The following is a 19,068-nucleotide window of genomic DNA, read 5'->3' as shown; positions in this document are numbered from 1 at the left end:
GAGTATCAGCCACTGGGGTGCGATAAGTCCTGGGGACTGAGGGAGCAACCTTAGTCTTACGAGCTGATGAGGCCACAAGATCATGGGTGTCCTTTTGAATCAGGGCCGCAGACAAGTCCTTAACAAGCTCTTCGGGAAACAGGAACTTAGAGAGCGGAGCGAAAAGGAGTTGAGACCTTTGACAAGGTGTGATGCTGGAGGAAAGGAAGGTACAAAGCTGCTCCCTTTTCTTAAGCACTCCTGACACAAACATTGAAGCAAGCTCGCCAGATCCATCCCTAATAGCTTTATCCATGCAGGACATTAAGAGCATGGCTGAGTCCTTGTCCGCAGGGGAGGTCTTCTTGCTAAGGGCCCCCAGGCACCAGTCTAGGAAATTGAACATCTCAAAGGCTCGAAATACACCCTTTAGGAAGTGATCTAGATCGGAGAAGGTCCAGCAAACCTTAGAGCGCCTCATTGCTGTTCTACGAGGAGAGTCTACCAAACTTGAGAAGTCAGCCTGGGCAGAGGCAGGTACTCCCAAGCCTGGTTCCTCTCCTGTGGCATACCAAACGCCCGCTTTAGAAGTGAGCTTAGTCGGAGGAAACATAAAGGAAGTCTTTCCTAGTTGCTGCTTAGACTGCAACCACTCTCCTAAAATTCTTAAAGCTCTCTTAGAGGACCTTGCAAAGACGAGCTTAGTATAAGTTGACTTGGCTGGCTGCATGCCCAGCGAAAACTCAGATGGCGGAGAGCGGGGGGTAGCAGAGACAAAATGGTCTGGGTATACCTCTCTGAAAAGAGCCAGGACCTTACGAAAGTCAATAGGAGGCGGAGAAGACTTGGATTCATCCACGTCTGATGAGGGATCCAGGTGTGCAGCCTCATCATCAGAAACCTCATCACCAGAGTGTAGCGAAGTGAGAGGTAAGGTATGCTGAACAGCAGAATCTGCACGAGCGGGAGCAAAAACGCTAGTGGTTTCATCCTCAAGTCTCTGTTGCTGAGGCAAAACCTGAGGTTCAGGCTGCAAAGGCTGGTCAAAAGGAGTAGCAGAAGGTAGGCGCATGGGTTGAGGAGGCTGACTCCTGGCATGAGTGTCTTGACTCAAGAGTTGCGCTTGCTGTAAGGTGAGCGGATGCGCAGTAGCAGGTTCCTGAGGAACGAGTTGAGGTTCCTGAGGTGTGAGCTGCGAGAGTTGAGGTAGTGGCTGCGCAGAACGCAGTACTTGTCTCGCGAGTTGAGGTTCCTGAGGCGCAAGGCTAAGGTGTTGAGGCTCTCGCCTTGAGGAGGGTTGAGGTCGCTGCAGCGAGAGCTGAGGTGTCTGCCTCATGGAAGGGAGAGGTTGTTGTACCTCAAGAGAGTGTTGCCTCACTGGTGGAACCGCAAGTGGAAGCGGAGGAAGTAAGGTATAAGCTTCCTGTTCCCATTGCTGAGGTTGCCTTAAGGAAGGCGGAGGTAGCTGCACACCGCTGGAAACTGGCAACTCAGTACGTGGTAAGGTATCCTGAGGAGCCTCAACATCGTACGCCTGGCAGACAGGACTGCGGTTAGGCGGAGCGATCGCAGGAGGAGGTGTAACCTTCTCAGCCTGACACTCACGCATCAAGACCGCAAGTTGTGACTGCATGGACTGCAGTAGAGTCAACTTGGGGTCGGCAGACACTAAGGTCTGCTGAGGCAAAGCCTTAACAGAAGAGATCTGTTGCGGCAGCACCTTACTCCTCTTAGGAGGAGTGCATTCAACTGATGACTGCGGCGAGTCAGAGCTGATCCAATGACTGCAGCCAGGTTGTAGAGCTCTTGAGGTCTGGACTCTGCGTTTGAGAGGTCTTGAGACCTGAGTCCAACGTTTCCTCCCTGACAATTCTTCAGCAGACGAGTAAAAGACGGGCTCAATCGTCTGCGGGTGGGAGTGACGGTCTCTGGAAGACACGCCCGCAACCACCGAGGATACTTCTGTGCGCCGATCAAGGCCTGCCGAACCCTTTTGCCCTTCGACATTGCTTCTCCCCTGGGCTTGGGAGCTTGCAAGAGGTCCCGGACTGGGAGGACGACTGGCACGCACAGAAGTACCCTCACGCACCACACTGACACTGACACTAGCACTTGGCACTGCACTGACACTAGCACTTGTCACAGCACTGGCACTATTACCACCCACTGCACTCTTGACCTTAAGTTCCTTGACTTCGGCCATAAGAGACTTATGATCACTAACCACCGATTCCACTTTGTCACCTAAAGCCTGAATGGCACGCAAAACAACAGACATATCAGGTTGAGGGCAAATAGTAGGTTCGGGGGTAGCCACTACAGGGGGAGGAAAAGGTAGGGGATCATGAGGTGAGGAAAAAGTGAAGAGCGAGAAGAACTCCTCCTAACTCTCTCTCTCTCTAACTTGGTTGAATATTTAAGAAATCGGACAAAATCAAGTTCCGAAAGTCCGGCGCATTCCTCACATCGATCTTCCAACTGACAGGGTCTTTCCCTACAGTCAGAACAAGCGGTGTGAGGATCTACCGAGGCCTTCGGAATACGCCTATTACAAGACCTACATCGTCTAGGGGGTGGGGCTTGTGAAATGTCAGACATCTTGAATCAAAGAGTTAGCCAAGTGGGGATTCCAAATCAAGCAAAAAGATCGTTAACCATTAATCAGAACTAAATAATAGCTATCTAAGCTAATATAGAAGTTTTCCAGTAAAGCGACAGCCGAAATCTGAGAGAAATACTTCACCAAAAGCCGTGAAAATACTCCAAGATCATAAGCGTATCCCAGAACGTCTTGCCGGAAGCACGACAGAGGAAAAATTGAGGAGGTGTCAACAAGAAGTACTGTAGTACCTGGCCACAGGTGGCGCTGGTGAGTACACCCCCTTCTAGTATTGTGATAGCTGGCGTATCCCTCCCGTAGAATTCTGTCGGGCAACGGAGTTGACAGCTACATGATTATCGGGTAAGTTTAATATTGAAAACTAAACGTTAGTTCATCTTTGAAAACAGTACGAAGACTATCAAAGAAATTCTTTCATAAAACATTAAATTTAAAAAGTTTTAAATTCTTTAAAGGCTAAATACGATATAACGGGCTCAACGTTGATTAACTTTGGTTCCAAGTTATGACCGCCTACTTTCAGGAAAGGTCGCATATAAACAAAACATAAAAATTATCTTTATATGTTTATAATAAATGGAAAGTTAATCGAAGAGGCCTAATAAAGGCGGAGAGATATAAAATATATAGATCTATAACGTGTTAAGCAAAATTACTAAAAACCTAAACACACTTCCGTCTAAGGGAAGGGTCGGCCATTTAAAAGTGAAAGAGAGTCCATACTCTCTTTGTCACCCTAATTAAATCTATCCAAAACGAGTTCAAGTTTTGAGATGAAGATAAAACACCTGCATAGCGAAAGCTCAAAACTAGAATAGTGTACTTCACCAAATAGTTGTGAAAACAAATCCAGTTAGTAACAGCGTATTAGTAGGTCTTGCCGGTAGCCCGACAGAGAGAAAATTGGTTCTGTGTTTTACATTGAGTACTGAGTACCTGCTAGACAGATGGCGCTGTTGATGTACACCCCCTACCTGCATAGCGATCGCTGGCGTATTTTGAACGTAGAGTTTTCTGTCGAGCAACAGAGTTGCAGCTTATATAATCACCGGCTAAGTTTAATATGGAAAACTTGAAAATAACAAGAGGATAAAAACTTCAAAATAATGACATGAAGATAAACAATATAGCAAAAGAGAAAAATTGATGGAGTTGTGCACAAATAATGCTGTTCCAACTGGCTCAAATGATTGATTATACCATCAACAACAATACATAATGGAATGAGCTACCTAAGTGTAATATTATCTACTGTCTATACCAAGCCAAGAAAGCTAAGTGGTTACCAAACCCACATGTGTGAGTGAGCGGAGTAACAGTGCTACGCCAACCGCATACTAGCAGGTGGGATAGTTATCCCTCACTAAAAATAATCATGTCTGGTTCAGCTTCGCCAAAAACAATAGACTCAATATAAATAGTGGAAGGTCTGTATTCGTGCTGGAACAAAGCTTTTTTTTGTTCAGTTGTTATTTCTTTACTGACGATACTTTTATCATTATCTTTTAATTTTCTAACCCATTGAAAGATGGGATACATTATTAACAGGTTACCATAGATGTCAGATTACTGTGCTAGAGATGACTCTTAGTTAATCTTAAATTGTACTGTGCAGTATACATATTATACAGTACAGAATTACAGTAATATTGTGCAGCGAGTCAAGTCCTCCAAACAAAAACAGCAACCACTTAATAGTACAGTTAAGCTTTACTGCAGTGATAGCAGCATATTACAGTAATATACACTTCAGTATAAGCGAGTCTTTTAAATTATTACTAGATAGGAACAACAATACTGTGATAGAAACCAAGTAAATACAATATTAGGCTGTATTAGTGGGTTAATTATCAGGGCGTAGGCAAGGGTACAGAATTGTTAGGTTAGGAGTTGTCCCACCCTTGGGCACCAATCAGTTGCGATTTTTCACTTTTCGTTCCTGTCTCTGGTACCCAACTCTCACAAAGTAGGAAGTTTGACTGTAGTTCTAACACTTACCTTCTCCATCATTATGAACAATATTACACAACACAGTACTCTGGAAGTTTTATTTCAGCTGTGATCAGATTGTGTAATGATCTTCCAAATCAGGCTGCTGAATTATTGAAACTTTTATAGAAGTTCACATTTGGAGCAAAAGTTTTTGTTGAACCAGCTAATACACGTCTTTCTTCATAGTCTATACATACTACTGATGTTAAGATATCTTATATTTTTTATTCACTACTTCTCATATAGTTTAATTTCCTTATTTCCTTTCCACTTTGGGTTATTTGTCCCTGCTGGAGCCCTTGGGGGTACAGCATCCTGCTTTCCCAACTAGGGTTGTAGCTTTCTTGCGCCTAATAATAAATACATGAATAACAAAAAAAATAAACAATAATAATAATAACAACAATAGGCCTATAACGGTAAAATTATAGTTACAGACGGAACATTTTTAACAGAAAAAGTTTTCCCTGTAGTAAATAATGTGCTTTCATTGAATTTCACCTTCATTTCAACAACAAATATACCCAAAACCCGTTAGACCGTCTAATAACGGGGATATTTTTTTAGAAATCTAATAGTTTTAGCCCCGCAGTGCACTCACTTCACACGGGGATAAAGAAAAACATCAAGCTCCTATGTACTGGCATGCGGTACATGCTGAGCTGTGCACGCTAACCCCATTCATTATCATTTCTTAAATAATTAAGTTTTTATTTGCAGTGAAAATTGTCATTTTCAAAGAAAATGGACATTTTTCTAAATGAAACACATTTTTTTTTTTTTTATTAGAAAAGCGATTTCCGTCCATAACTATCATAAAACCCCTATAACTTTCAGTTTTAACTTATTTTAAACCATGATGATTTTAATCTCGATCAACAATAGGTACGGTGACCTTTCAGAATTCTTTTAAAACATGCCGAAGATACCCATAGTATGGACAAGGATCGTGACAGAAATTATGACCATAATATTGGAAACTTATCAACAAATCATAAGTTAAAATATTTTAGATTATGACTAACATTATGGGTAATGTGTAAGAGGTTGTGTCACCAAATTCTTGTCTGCCAAAATACTCCCCCAAAAGGCTTACGAGCGTGACACAATATGTGAAGCTTGAAAAAATAGGGAAGCAAAGAGATATTAAATTGTAATCAAAACGAGCCATAGTAGAGATAATTCCAGTTAGTGAATAACTAATGTTAGTTCGATGGACCAACATACGCATAAATATAATTAAGTGTGAGTAATGGCGCATATGGTTAAGGGGACCGTCCGCTATATCTTGTATTTTTTGTTATAATTATTCAACACACAGAACATAATTTCCATATATGTTTTAGATATATATAATATCTTCATCATACAAAAATTTAAAGTCATTTGAGCAAAAACTTATTAGATTTATAAGCAAAAATCATTATTTCTAAAAATAAAATTAGTAGCAATTTCTCCACTAATACGAGACCAACTATATTGAAAATCATACCATAAAAACTACTTTATAAACTCAATAATTATTTGCGACAGATTTTTATTTTCCTTTTACTATTTTTTTTTAATGAATTTTTTTTCTTCGTCCCGATGCAAGAAAAAGAGAAAAAGGCAAATCAAAATCCTGTCACACAAAGATTATGGGATTTTTATCATTATTATTTGCTAATCTACGACCCTAGTTGGAATTGCATGATGCTTTAAGACCAAGGGCTCAAACAGAGAAAATATAAGTGAAAAAACCACTGTATATATGCAAAAATAAACACGCAAAGACGATTCTGTCCAACTCAGTCATGCAGACGATGCTGTTAGGATGATATCATCATTCAAAGACAGCTTTATCTTCATTATTTGTATAAATAATAGGCTGAAACTTCTGGAGAGCATGTACATGTTTCTGCATACGTAGAAACAATAACTTGATTTTTTTTAAAAGTTTTTATATTATCTACCATAGCGGACGACCCCCTAAGATGGATTTCCATCGTTTATGAGTGCAGCCTGATGACTCACACCTGCACTTATCAAAATCACTATAAAATAAAACTGGTTACTTATAGAGTAAACTTTACGATATAAACCATCTATTCCAAACTACTCAAATACTGCAATTGTCATAGCCTTACCAACTACAGCCCTATGGTATGTAATAAACTGAGCAAAAAAATGGGTTAATATATGATACTTCAATGACTAGCGAAACAAAAGGTCGCTGTAAGAAATCGACGAGTGCTGGCTATTTAGGGATTTTTCTCTGTATGTTTGATAGGGGCTGGGGCATAATAAATTACATATCAGACGATTAAAAAGTGAAGTCTATCTCTCACTCTAATTCCATTTTTAACATTTGGGAGACTGATTTTGAGTTAGTGTATTGCAGTAACTGAGCATGCGTTGCTTGCATTCGCTTTGGCCAGCTTTTCTGTTCTTTGTATGACGTAATTATTACCTGGCTTTTTTTAACCAATCAGGAGCTTCCAAATATTTATGCCCAAGTTCCCGGATGTTGTTAAACAACAGCCAGTTTTTTTCACCCTTCGCTACAGCTTCAGTTAAACCACCATAACATAAAGAAGTCTCCAAAAGAGAACTTAAAGAAAGTATTGTATAATCCACTTCAAAATTTGGTGTAATTTCCTTTAAGTCGGCAATTATTTAGGATGGAAACGCTCTCCGTTCAGTATATAGCTATTTTTAATCATGTGAAAGTAAAAAATTACCTTGAAATATATGCCACAGGATTGCGAGCACAAATCAACATTAACACTTGCCAGTACATACGGAGCTTGCCGTTTTTCTTTTACCACGAGCAGAGCAAGCGCACGGTGGAGCAAACACCATTAGAAGGACATGAAGAGAATCATAAATAATTGTGATACTCTAATTTTAGGGGAATATGTATGATAGCGGCCACCTGTATATATGATGACTGCTGACTAAAAATACGGCAGTGTAATGGGAGGTCGCAGGGGGCATCAGCCCCCATTAGTTAAGTAGGTGAGGACACAGCTAATAGGTTAGGTTGGGGAGGTGAAGTTTAGGTTAGTTGGTGTCAATTTTTTAAGCACGCTGGAGGAACTGGCCGCTAATATACAAACGCTCCTGATTTCCAGCCCCATACATGAACCACATGTTCTTCCAACTGGTTATCTTGTGTCTATTTTGCACTTCTGACCATTGTCATTGCTGCAAATCACTCGTTTATGACATTCCCCCCCAAAAAAAAAAATAAGACCCTTGTTTCAAAATGGGGTCCCCAATGTCTTTACATAAGGGGGTCCAAAAACTTATGAACGGGTGGTTTGCCCAAATACTCATGGTCAGAAATTCATAAACCACAAAATAGCGAGAATAAAAAAAAAAAATATGGTTCGTGTATTTGACTAAAAATTAAAGTACATAATTACGAAAAAATGCCAGTTATACAAGGCTTGGCTAGCGGCTACGTTATACAGAATACTTTAACCACCACTTACTGACTTCCACTTTCTCCATAGCCATAGCATGTTTCAAGGTTCTTTTCACTCCAGCGATATAACCAGGCACATACTTGGGGGCCACAGTCTCGGTTTTCATTACACTAGGCCTAGGTCCAGATTCTACGGTAACTGGTGTTGGGACTCCATCTTCAGTTTTAACCAAAATTTCTGTTGTATCTGGGGGCTTTGCATCGCCATCTTCAGTTTTAATGGGTTGCATGGGCGGTTTGCCATCGGAAGACAGCAGTTTTTGTGTTTCACCGGCTGGGAACATTTAGCTGGTTGGTCTTGATAAAATGTAAACACACAAGTTGGAGTTTGATTGTCAACGTTTAAGTAAAGGCAGCTAACAACCTTTCGGTTGTCAACGGTTTATTTATACTACATAATATATATATATAAAAAAACATTTCTTTTAAACTAACAAGTGTAGATTTATGCATGAAGAATATATCAATAGTTTCATTGAAGACAAGTATAGCCATAAAAGAATTTATACAGTTTTACTGAGTGTGAAAAATCAAAGATGCAACTTATAGTCTGACAATATTGTATGCTGGCTAAAATAAGCTTTTTTGTCATATTACTGGGAAGTATTATTCCTTTTAACTGCTCCTCACTTTTCCTGGCACAATGTTTATCGGTAGTTTTATTTTCATAGTGTCTATGTCTGAATTTTCTTTGGTATGAAAAACTATTTCTACTTTTGTCTCATATTTCTAATAAACTCTAAAAAATCCTGTAAAGTAATAATGCAGAGACACGAGAAATAGATCATGAGACAAACAATTTTGCTTTCGTGACCTGCAAATAATGCTTATGAGGAGATTACAGTTTAGCTGGGAAAACCTTTACCAAAGTAGTTGGTAAAGGCAATTTTTTTTCAGTTGTTGGTGACATTTCAAGTAAACCAGCACTGTATCATCAGCCGTAGAAGGCCAAATTCAAAATTCTGAAATTAAATACATGTAATATCTAGAAAAAAAACTAAATACAAGGTACTTCAAGTTCTGATTTTTAATAAAAAGACATATCAACGAAGAAATTTTCTAGAAATGTAAAATTGATTACTGTCTTTTTCGAAGTACCAGGACGGAATTATGAATAATGTCACAATACAGTACTTAAACATCCTTAAAGAATAAGGTAAACTTTTTTTTTAATAAATCATACCAACAAGATGTAAATCACGAGGAATTTAAAAAACACATATGACTGTTCTACACGACAATTTTACAGGAGTTGGAAACACTGTGCATTCAATCAAACCTTCCTTTCTGGATAACATGGTTTCTTTTAAAAATAATTGCCTTTGAAGTATCATCGAAAACTCCTCCGCATTCTTTATCCTGCAGAAAAATATTGTCTTACGTCGAATCTTCTTTTTTTTTGGCTTGGCTATGTAGATGAGTTTCTGAGCTATCGTTGTGTCTGTGTCAGTAATCTCCTGGCTAGTATATGTAGATAAGTTTCTGAGCTAACGTTGTGTGTGTCAGCAATCTCCTGGCTAGTACATGTAGATGAGTTTCTGAGCTACATTTGCGTCTGTGTCAGCAATCTCCTGACTAGTATTATTATTATTATTATTATTATTATTATTATTATTATTATTATTATTATTATTATTATTATTATTATTATTATCCAAGCTATAACCCTAGTTTGAAAAGCAAGATGCTATAAGCCTGGGGGCTCCAACAGGGAAAAATAGCCCAGTGAGGAAAGGAAATAAGGAAATAAATAAATGAAGAGAATAAATTAACAATAAATCATTCTAAAATAAGTAACAACGTCAAAACAGACATGTCATATATAAACTATTAACAACAACAAAAACAAATATGTCATAAATAAACTATAAAAAGACTCATGTCCGCCTGGTCAACAAAAAAGCATTTGCTCCAACTTTGAACTTTTGAAGTTCTACTGATTCAACCACCCGATTAGGAAGATCATTCCACAACTTGTCACAGCTGGAATAAAACTTCTAGAATACTGCGTAGTATTGAGCCTCGTGATGGAGAAGGCCTGGCTATTAGAATTAACTGCCTGCCTAGTATTACGAACAGGATAGAATTGTCCTGGGAGATCTGAATGTAAAGGATGGTCAGAGTTATGAAAAATCTTATGCAACATGCATAATGAACTAATTGAACGACAGTGCCAGAGATTAATATCTAGATCAGGAATAAGAAATTTAATAGACCGTAAGTTTCTGTCTAACAAATTAAGATGAGAATCAGCAGCTGAACACCAGACAGGAGAACAATACTCGAAACAAGGTAGAATGAAAGAATTAATACACTTCTTCAGAATAGATTAATCACCGAAAATCTTGAAAGACTTTCTCAATAAGCCTATTTTTTGTGCAACTGAAGAAGACACAGACCTTATATGTTTCTCAAAAGTAAATTTACTGTCGAAAATCACACCTAAAATTTTGAAAGAGTCATACATATTTAAAGAAACATTATCAATACTGAGATCCGGATGTTGAGGAGCCACCGTCCTTGACCTACTTACAATCATACTTTGAGTTTTGTTAGGATTCAACTTCATACTCCATAATTTGCACCATGCACTAATTCTAGCTAAATCTCTATTAAGGGATTCACCAACCCTAGATCTACATTTAGGGGATGGAATTGATGCAAAGAGAGTAGCATCATCTGCATATGCAATAAGCTTGTTTTCTAGGCCAAACCACATGTCATGTGTATATAGTATGAAAAGTGATGGGCCAAGAACACTACCCTGTGGAACACCGGATATCACATTCCTATAATCACTATGGTGCCCATCAACAACAACACTTTGAGATCTATTACTTAAAAAATCAATAATAATGCTCAGAAACGACCCACCCACTCCCAACTGTTTCAGTTTGAAAACAAGGGCCTCATGATTAACAAGGTCAAAGGCAGCACTAAAATCAAGGCCAATCATACGAACTTCCCGACCACAATCAAGGGATTTCTGTACAGCATTGGAGATTGTAAGAAGGGCATCACATGCTCCAAGGCCTTTACGAAAACCAAATTGCAAACTAGGGAGTAAATGATTACCTTCAGCAAACCTATTAAGACGTTTTGCCAGAAGACGTTCAAAAACTTTAGATAATATGGGAGTTATGGAAATTGGGCGGTAATCAGTGGGACTTGAGCTACCACGAACACATTTACATAGAGGAGTAACATTACCAATTCTCCAACTAGTGCTAAAAGCTCCTCTTCTTGCTAACTTGCGCAAAATAACAGATAACTTTGGAGCTAAGAAATCTGCTGTCTTTATAAAAAACAAAGGAAAAATACCATTTGGGTCTACACCTCCATAAGCATCAAGGTCCACCAACAGAGCTTTAATCTCACGAGATCGAAAAGCTAAACTAGTTAGTTTAGCCTCAGGAAAACAGGAATGAGGAAGTTCAAGTTTTTCATTACCTGTTTACTGTCAAAAACATCAGCCAAAAGGGTTGCCTTTTCCTTTGGACAGTAGATGAGTTTCTGAGCTATATTTGTGTCTGCGTCAGCAATCCCCTGGCTAGTACATGTACAGTAGATGTGTTTCTGAGCTATCGTTGCGTCTGTGTCAGTAATCTCCTGGCTAGTATATGTAGATGAGTTTCTGAGCTATCGTTGCGTCTGACACCAATCCCCTGGCTAGTACATGTAGAAGAGTTTCTGAGCTATCGTTGCGTCTGTGTCAGTAATATCCTGGCTAGTATATGTAGATGAGTTTCTGAGCTAACGTTGTGTGTCAGCAATATCCTGGCTAGTACATGTAGATGACTTTCTCAGCTATCGTTGCGTCTGTGTTAGTAATCTCCTGGCTAGTATATGTAGATGAGTTTCTGAGCTAACGTTGTGTGTGTCAGCAATCTCAGGGCTAGTACATCTAGATGAGTTTCTGAGCTATCTCTGTGTGTGTGTCAGCAGCCCCCTGGCTAGTACATGTAGATTAGTTTATGAGCTATTGTTGTGTCTGTGTCAGCAATCTCCTGGCTAGTATATGTAGATGATTTTCTGAGCTATCGTTGAGTCTGTGTCAGCAGCCTCCTGGCTAGTACAATGATAACGTGTTGTAGGATATCTATAGTGTTTGCCTAGCATTCGCATGGCGGCAGATCGACCCGTGTCCGGGACCGTGAGCCACTGCTATGGTTTGGCACCACAGTAGGGGGTTGGGCTTGCCCGGCCGACGTTCTGGTATTCGTCTATTTAACACAAAAGGTTAACAGTAGAGTATACTGGTGACCTGTCAAAAGTACAGAAAGGAAAAAAAAAAAAAAAAAAAAAAAAAAAAAAAAAAAAAAAAAAAAGACTGGCTTGAGTCACGTGGCTTGTCTGATCTTAAGTCTCGAACTTGCTTATCAGCTCACATCAAAATTATCCATTTATTATTCAAAGCTCATAATAAACAACAACTCCGAGCCCGTGGAACAATTGTTACAGAACACAGCACTAAAATATGTATCCCACTTTACTTTATGGTTTTACAAGTGTATCATGCATAGCAAGTGTACTTTTCTTTGGATTGCTGAAATATATATACTTTTATATTGTATCTGTGTGTTTACCTATCTGTAATGGCTTGGACTTAAATAAGATAATTGGTTCCTTGCTTGTTTAGAAAGCAAGGCACCGGTGTACGGTATTTCGGCAATATTCCTCGCTCGACTCCAAACCCCCATGTCTACCACGGTCTACCCTTGAGTTTAGACATTAGAATGGTCTTTTGCTACCTACGTCAGAATTCTCTGCCGTTAAACTTAACAGGCAAATCTATATCACCATTAAAATCAACATAATTGCAGTATCTCGTATTTGTGTATTGTCAAGGGATTTCAACGCATTTGCTGGCTTTAGAATACTTAAAGTAAGCTAACTTCACTCCTGAGAGTCCTTCGTAGAATAACACTACCTGCTGCTACATTTCCTTATGTAGGGGAACTTGCATGATTGCTTAATTATGGTAGATTATTCCCCCCGAGAACCATTATATTACATTGATTAATTTTCAGTTTCTAATGACATTATTCATTTTGTAATGGACTCGTTTCTTTAAGAGCATTTTCAAAATAATCTTAATTTATTTAGATGGAAGTTGATATACGCATGTATATACAATAAGTGTATTATGACTGTCCAGTAATATTCATTCATAAAAAAAATATCGTCTTAAAACTTTATTTCTAGGTAAGTTTATATGTAACGGGTTTATTCCTATTAAACGACCTTGTTCTTGGCTACTTACGAATTATGAGTGATTTTAGTGAATTCTCGTTTAAGATAACATTAAAAGAGAGTATCCCTAAACTAGAAAAGAACTTGAATTTTAGTGGTTTTGCGATAAGACTTTGAAGCATAGCAATCATTCCCACGGCAAGTAAGTTGCTAGGAATGTATGAACTACTGTTTTGAGTCCGTCCAAATCTAAATTGTCTTAAAATCGTCGGATTCTGAGTAAAAAAAAAAAGAAAAAAAGTTGCTAAAAACCCGATAATATTGCTTATGCAATAGTATCAGTAATTTCGGTAAATATAGAATACTCTCATTTCTAGCTAAATACATGAACCATGCTGTACATTTTTCATACTTGTTATCATGTGTTTTATCCGTTTCTGACTATGAATATTGGGGCAAGCAACCCATTCGTGTAAGTTGCGTTAAATTAAAGTATTATAAATACCTATGATTCACATCACCTCTATCAAATGGCCTTTGTTCCACCGTACTTCCTTCACTCGTAAATAGACATGGGCTCATTGATGCTCTTCTGTTCTGGCAAGTGGTATATGAATGTGATGTGCATAACATCTCTATGGGTCACTATTTAAGTAACATAATTACCTGTAATCTATATTATGTCCATCAAATTATCTTTGGCCCGCTGTAGTTTCCTTTGCTCGCAAATAAACTAATATCATCCAATTTCTCCTCTGTTCTGGCGAGCTGTAAATGATTGAGCTACCCATGCCAATCATGTGTAGTCATTATTTCGGGGATTTTTTTTTTTTTAATTTCAGATGAACAATGCCTATATATTCAACAGAGAGTGATAGTGTTTTAAATATAATTAATGACCAAAATCTATTAAATTACGCTAAAACAGAGAAAATAGCCCGGTGAGGAAAAAAAATAGGAAAATAAAATATTCGAAGGAGTAACATTTAAATAAATATCTCCTATATAAACTATAAAAGCTATAACAAAACGAGAGGAAGAGAAATAAAATAGAATAGTGTACTCGAGTGTACCCCAAGGCAAGAGAACTCGAACGTAAGACAGTGGAAGACCATGGTACATAGGCTATGGCATTACCAAAGACTAGAGAACAGTGGTTTGATTTCGGAGTGTCCTTTTCTTAGGAAGATATGTGGTCTGTAGGGATCTTTATGCCGTTCGTTCGTTTTAGATTGACAATTACGCAAAGAAAATTGTGCAAAATGGCAGCCTGTAAGTGGGGATCTTTATGTCGTGATCCTTGCAAACGCACCTCTCATTTTGCTGATGCAAGATCACTAATTGCCTGGCTGATGTACTCGTGACTCGTTCTCGACTTGGTCTGGTTTCGTGAAAAGGCGTGATTTTCGTAAACATTGGTGTAAAAAAAAGCGATTTACCATTAAACCAATGAGCATAAAGTTAAAATACGCTATAAAAATATCATAATTTTTTGGTAGAACTAATATGATTGTATGCTTAGTGAAATATTACTTATTGGATGAAATCCTAAAGTAAACTTCCATTACAATTTATAACACATAATCTAAATCATGCCCCTCTGGGTGATAAGAAGTTGCACAATGCGTGTAAGCACTATGAGTTACATAAAGTAAAGCTAATCATAGCTAGACTACTGTTTGAATGAAGTGATCAGTAATGGGAGGGGTTCTGAAACAGCAGACCATAGTCCAACTCGTCCCATCGCCAAGTCGGCCCATTGTGACTACCAACTCGGTCCATTGCCATCTCGGTCCTCTATATACCAACTTGGCCCTCTATATACCAATTCGGCCCACATCCAAATTTATCTTATTAAAGCTATCTTATATCATTATATTGTGTGTTATTTTCTTTTATTATGTTTTGTTCTATTTCGAGATCAGACCTGAGAAAAGTCTCGTTTATCTCATTCCAAGTAACTTTGTAAATAAATCTCCGAGGTAAGTAAAAACAGTTTGAAAATAGAAAGAGTAGTCTTTATAAATAATATAATGATAAAAAGTAAAACACATTGCTAAATAAATCTCTTAGGTAAGTAAAAACAGTTTGAAAATAGAAAGAGTAGTCTTTGTTAAATAATATAATAATAAAAAGTAAAGCACATTGCTAAAAGCTTCTAAAAATAATAATGTACATATTACGAAACATAGACAGCAAAATGATGAGAAACTGCCTTCAGTAATTGTCTGGCCGATCTTTCATTATTATTATATTCGTCCCATAGTTTTACAAGTTGGCCGTGATGTTTATTATACTTATGTTGCTGCTTTCTCTAAACCTTCCCTTCTGACAGCAGCCGCACCTGTAAATTAACTATGTTTGCCTCATCATGTAGGAGCTTTAAAAGTAAATAAAAATTTAAGTTTCCTTTCCTTGACTTTAAGTTTATTCTGTTATGCCATCCCTCAACATCATTATTTGTTCTGATGCTCCGACCGAAGACGCACCACGTGTGAGGTGGCCATATTGCAGAATTGATCCACGTCTTTTTCACGTAATTTAAAAGGCTTATGAGTTCACTCACCCCTGCAGCTTTCCTATAAAATCTGATAAAAAGCTCTTCTATATGTTCCTGTGGCATATATGGGAGAGACAACAACTGCCTTAAAAACTTGTAAGTGCCGACGTCGTTTGTGTAAGAACTTTGAAGGCCTAATTCTTGCACTTTCCTCCATACAGCCTGGCCCCAGTGGAAAGCACAACCATGGATCGTAACATTTGGTAAAATGTCGGGAATAGCACGCCATACACTGCCTTCAAAGTCAATTAAAACTTCTTCAACTTTAACGGCATGCCCACCTATCAGTTCTCTTATTTCACAAAGAACTTTTTTGTAGTCTCTGCGCCTTTTTCCTGACATAAGCGCAAACAAAAGGGGAACTTGCTTCAATTGCCCATCATATTTCAAAAATGCATGGATGCTGAACAGTTGTGTAAATGGTTTGCGTACCATTTTAAAAGTAGCATCAGCATACCACTGCTTCGCTTTAGATGGTAACTTAAGTTGATCATCTGTGGCAAATATCAAATGCCGTCTTTCTCCGACAGTAATGTACCGTTGCAAAAAGTGTTCAGGAATATGGGCATCGCTAATTTCGAAATCGAGGTCTTGCGGTTCTCGTGGTCGATTTGCCTTCCGTTTACGATTTCCCTGCCTAGCAAGATTAAATGGAGCCGGTAGACATGAAACAGGAATGGTAGGATTTACTTGCTCCCGAAGTACCTCGTCAACAATATCAGAAGCAGGCCGAAAGACGTCTTCCATTGCCTTTTGCTTCACGAGTGTACACACCTTACTTTTTACAGCACAGCTGGTCTCAGGTGGATGGCAGTGTTCAGCATGCCCTCTAATAAAAGTGTTACCCACTTCTTTTACTGCCGCCATGCATGAGATTTTTTTGTTTCTAACCACACACCGCCAATGAATATTCACGTTATTTTTTCTTTTTAGTGTGTAAGAGTAGCCGGTGCTGTCAATAAGTTTCGAATTTCCTCTTTGTGAAGAGGATTCAATCTTTTCATATGTTACTGTCTCCCTTGAGGGAGACATTTCCATTGGCGTAGGATCCTCAATTGAAGAAGCACCACTGATATTTGACACTCCACCTTCAAATGAATCTAGACTCGGTATTCACATTAGTCATTGCCACTGCATCCTCAAAATATTCCGTGTTTGTGCTCGAAACTACACAAGTTTCCCCCGGACTCTGATTTTCTTGAATACACATGTGACACATCCAGTCAATATAACCTTCTTTAACAGCAGCCCTGTATTGCTCCCGGGTGATCCCACTTCCACAGGTCCGATGCTGCCAGTAGCTACATCCATCACATTGCAGTGCTTCCTGTCATATGTAAAGAACACGTTACACATGACATTGTGAGTACAAAGTTAATATATGACATTTCCTTCTTACTGTCCACAAACACCTAACAAGTGTCTCAGAGTGCAACTGCGAAGTTTTCCTCCTGTTACGTCTTTCAAACCTTTTACTGTCAATTTCTATTTCAGCGCTGAATGGCCTTAGTATCCCAGTGACTGGCATAATGCCAAAATTCTATACAAATTAAAATATATGTCATTGGAGTACTATTTATTTACTTTAAAGGTAAATCTTCTTACCTGACGGGGACGGACAGTTTCACAGCATATCAAGCACTGGTCAGCCATGTTGTCCTAGCTGCTTGAAGTCTGGCAGTAGGTTCGTAACTATATCAATTATATAAGCTATGGTTCAGTTTCGAAAATTATTCAAAGCCTTGAACTACATATACGAAACAACTATTACAATGAGGCAATGAGGCACTTAAGAGACACTTAAGTGCTTGTATAAAGAAGGTTCCTAACCAGCTCTCTCTCTCTCTCTCTCTCTCTCTCTCTCTCTCTCTCTCTCTCTCTCTCTCTCTCTCTCTCTCTCTCTCTCTCTCTGTATGTACGTGTGCGTGTGTATCTCCCTCCATCCGGTCCCCTCTCTCTCAGTATTTCTTTCTTTTCAAACAATTATAACAACAACCAAAGGATTTATAATGTTTAGGGAAACGAGTTGTCCAATAATTGTTTCTAAATGCAGTTGTTATTATAGCCATTAAATAATGTTTGGAAATGAATAATAAAACCTTTGCACCTATCATTGCGTGATATTGCTGTGCGTGTGCTGTTGCAAAAGCTATACTGGACGACTTCATTTGATCTGATCTGACCTGTCAAAAATGGGCAGAGTTGGCTATCACAAATGGGCCGACTTGGCACAGGCGATGGGCCGAGTTGGTTACATTGAATGGGCCGAGATGGTTATGGGCCGAGTTGGACCTATACCAACTTAAGACTACCTACCGTATGTCTTTCCTTGAAAAAAAAAAATATCCTTGGCTATTTCCTAAGACAGGAGTAGTCTAACTGACGTCATAAAATGCCAGTAGCTCCAAAAGCTGCCCCATGTTGTCTAAACCTTCCTCTAAATGGCAAGACAGCTCTGAACGAGGGTTTATTTTTGTTTTGTTACAGTAATTTAGATTCACACGCTCACTAGAAGTCATCTTTAACAAGAAATTCAACCGGAAATTTCCTCAAAGCGATTTTTTTTTTCTTAAAGTTGATGAATTCATGACTTTGGGCCGTATGTTCTGGCACTAAGGCCTGGAAGGCCATTCCCCGCCTATGAGCAAGTGGTTAACTCCTAAATTTGCCGTAGTAGACGTTAAATGAGTTTGGAGAGAAATGTGTTAAAATGCCCAAGTTTCATGCAGTTAATAATCACTGTTAAAGGTGGGAAGAACGGAAACACGTTCGTTGACGACCTTAGTTTCCTAGTATTCGAAGCTTAATGTTTACAAATTATAATAGTCGAAATACCAATACCAACTACTTGTGGTAATACATCTTTATAAAATGCTCGTAGGGCTTACATCTTTACATATAATTACATTATCAAATCCTCTTCCTCGAATGAACACCATAATCATTATTTTATAGTATTCACATTAATTTGGTCTTCAGCATTATGTGATAATATACATCAGAATCAATTATTTCCCCGGTGTTGGGGTTTGCTTTCTTTGTAGCTTGTTAGGACTAGCTCTCACAATTTTCTAGTTTACTCCCTCTGGTCATCCTATTTCATTCGATTTCTATAAATGTCTATTTCTCCTTAATAAACTATCATTGGGTTCTACTACATAAGATCTATTGTAAAGTTTTTCAATAACTTTACCAATATCCCACTTTTTCTTAACAAGGATGGAAGGTTTAATTCTTACAGTATCTGCCACAGTA

General features: G+C 38.5%; 1 protein-coding gene and 1 pseudogene across 2 annotated transcripts in view; both read right to left on the bottom strand.

Annotated features, from left to right (window-relative positions):
* The window catches only part of Usp39 (ubiquitin specific protease 39), a 108,043-nt gene extending 99,645 nt beyond the window's left edge, over positions 1-8,398 (bottom strand). For both annotated transcript variants that reach the window (XM_068383496.1, XM_068383495.1), the window contains exon 1: positions 8,068-8,398. In XM_068383496.1, the coding sequence (XP_068239597.1) occupies positions 8,068-8,344 (277 nt within the window). In that variant the 5' untranslated portion in view covers positions 8,345-8,398. The remainder of the gene's footprint in view (positions 1-8,067) is intronic.
* A 7,034-nt stretch (positions 8,399-15,432) lies between these two features.
* Positions 15,433-17,032, bottom strand: LOC137649790 (uncharacterized; annotated as a pseudogene).
* Between the last annotated feature and the right edge of the window lie 2,036 nt (positions 17,033-19,068).

This window comes from Palaemon carinicauda, chromosome 11 (assembly GCF_036898095.1).
Source record: "Palaemon carinicauda isolate YSFRI2023 chromosome 11, ASM3689809v2, whole genome shotgun sequence".
NCBI lineage: Eukaryota > Metazoa > Arthropoda > Malacostraca > Decapoda > Palaemonidae > Palaemon > Palaemon carinicauda.
The sequence above is the reverse complement of the archived record's forward strand: the minus strand, read 5'-3'. Positions and strand labels throughout refer to the sequence as shown.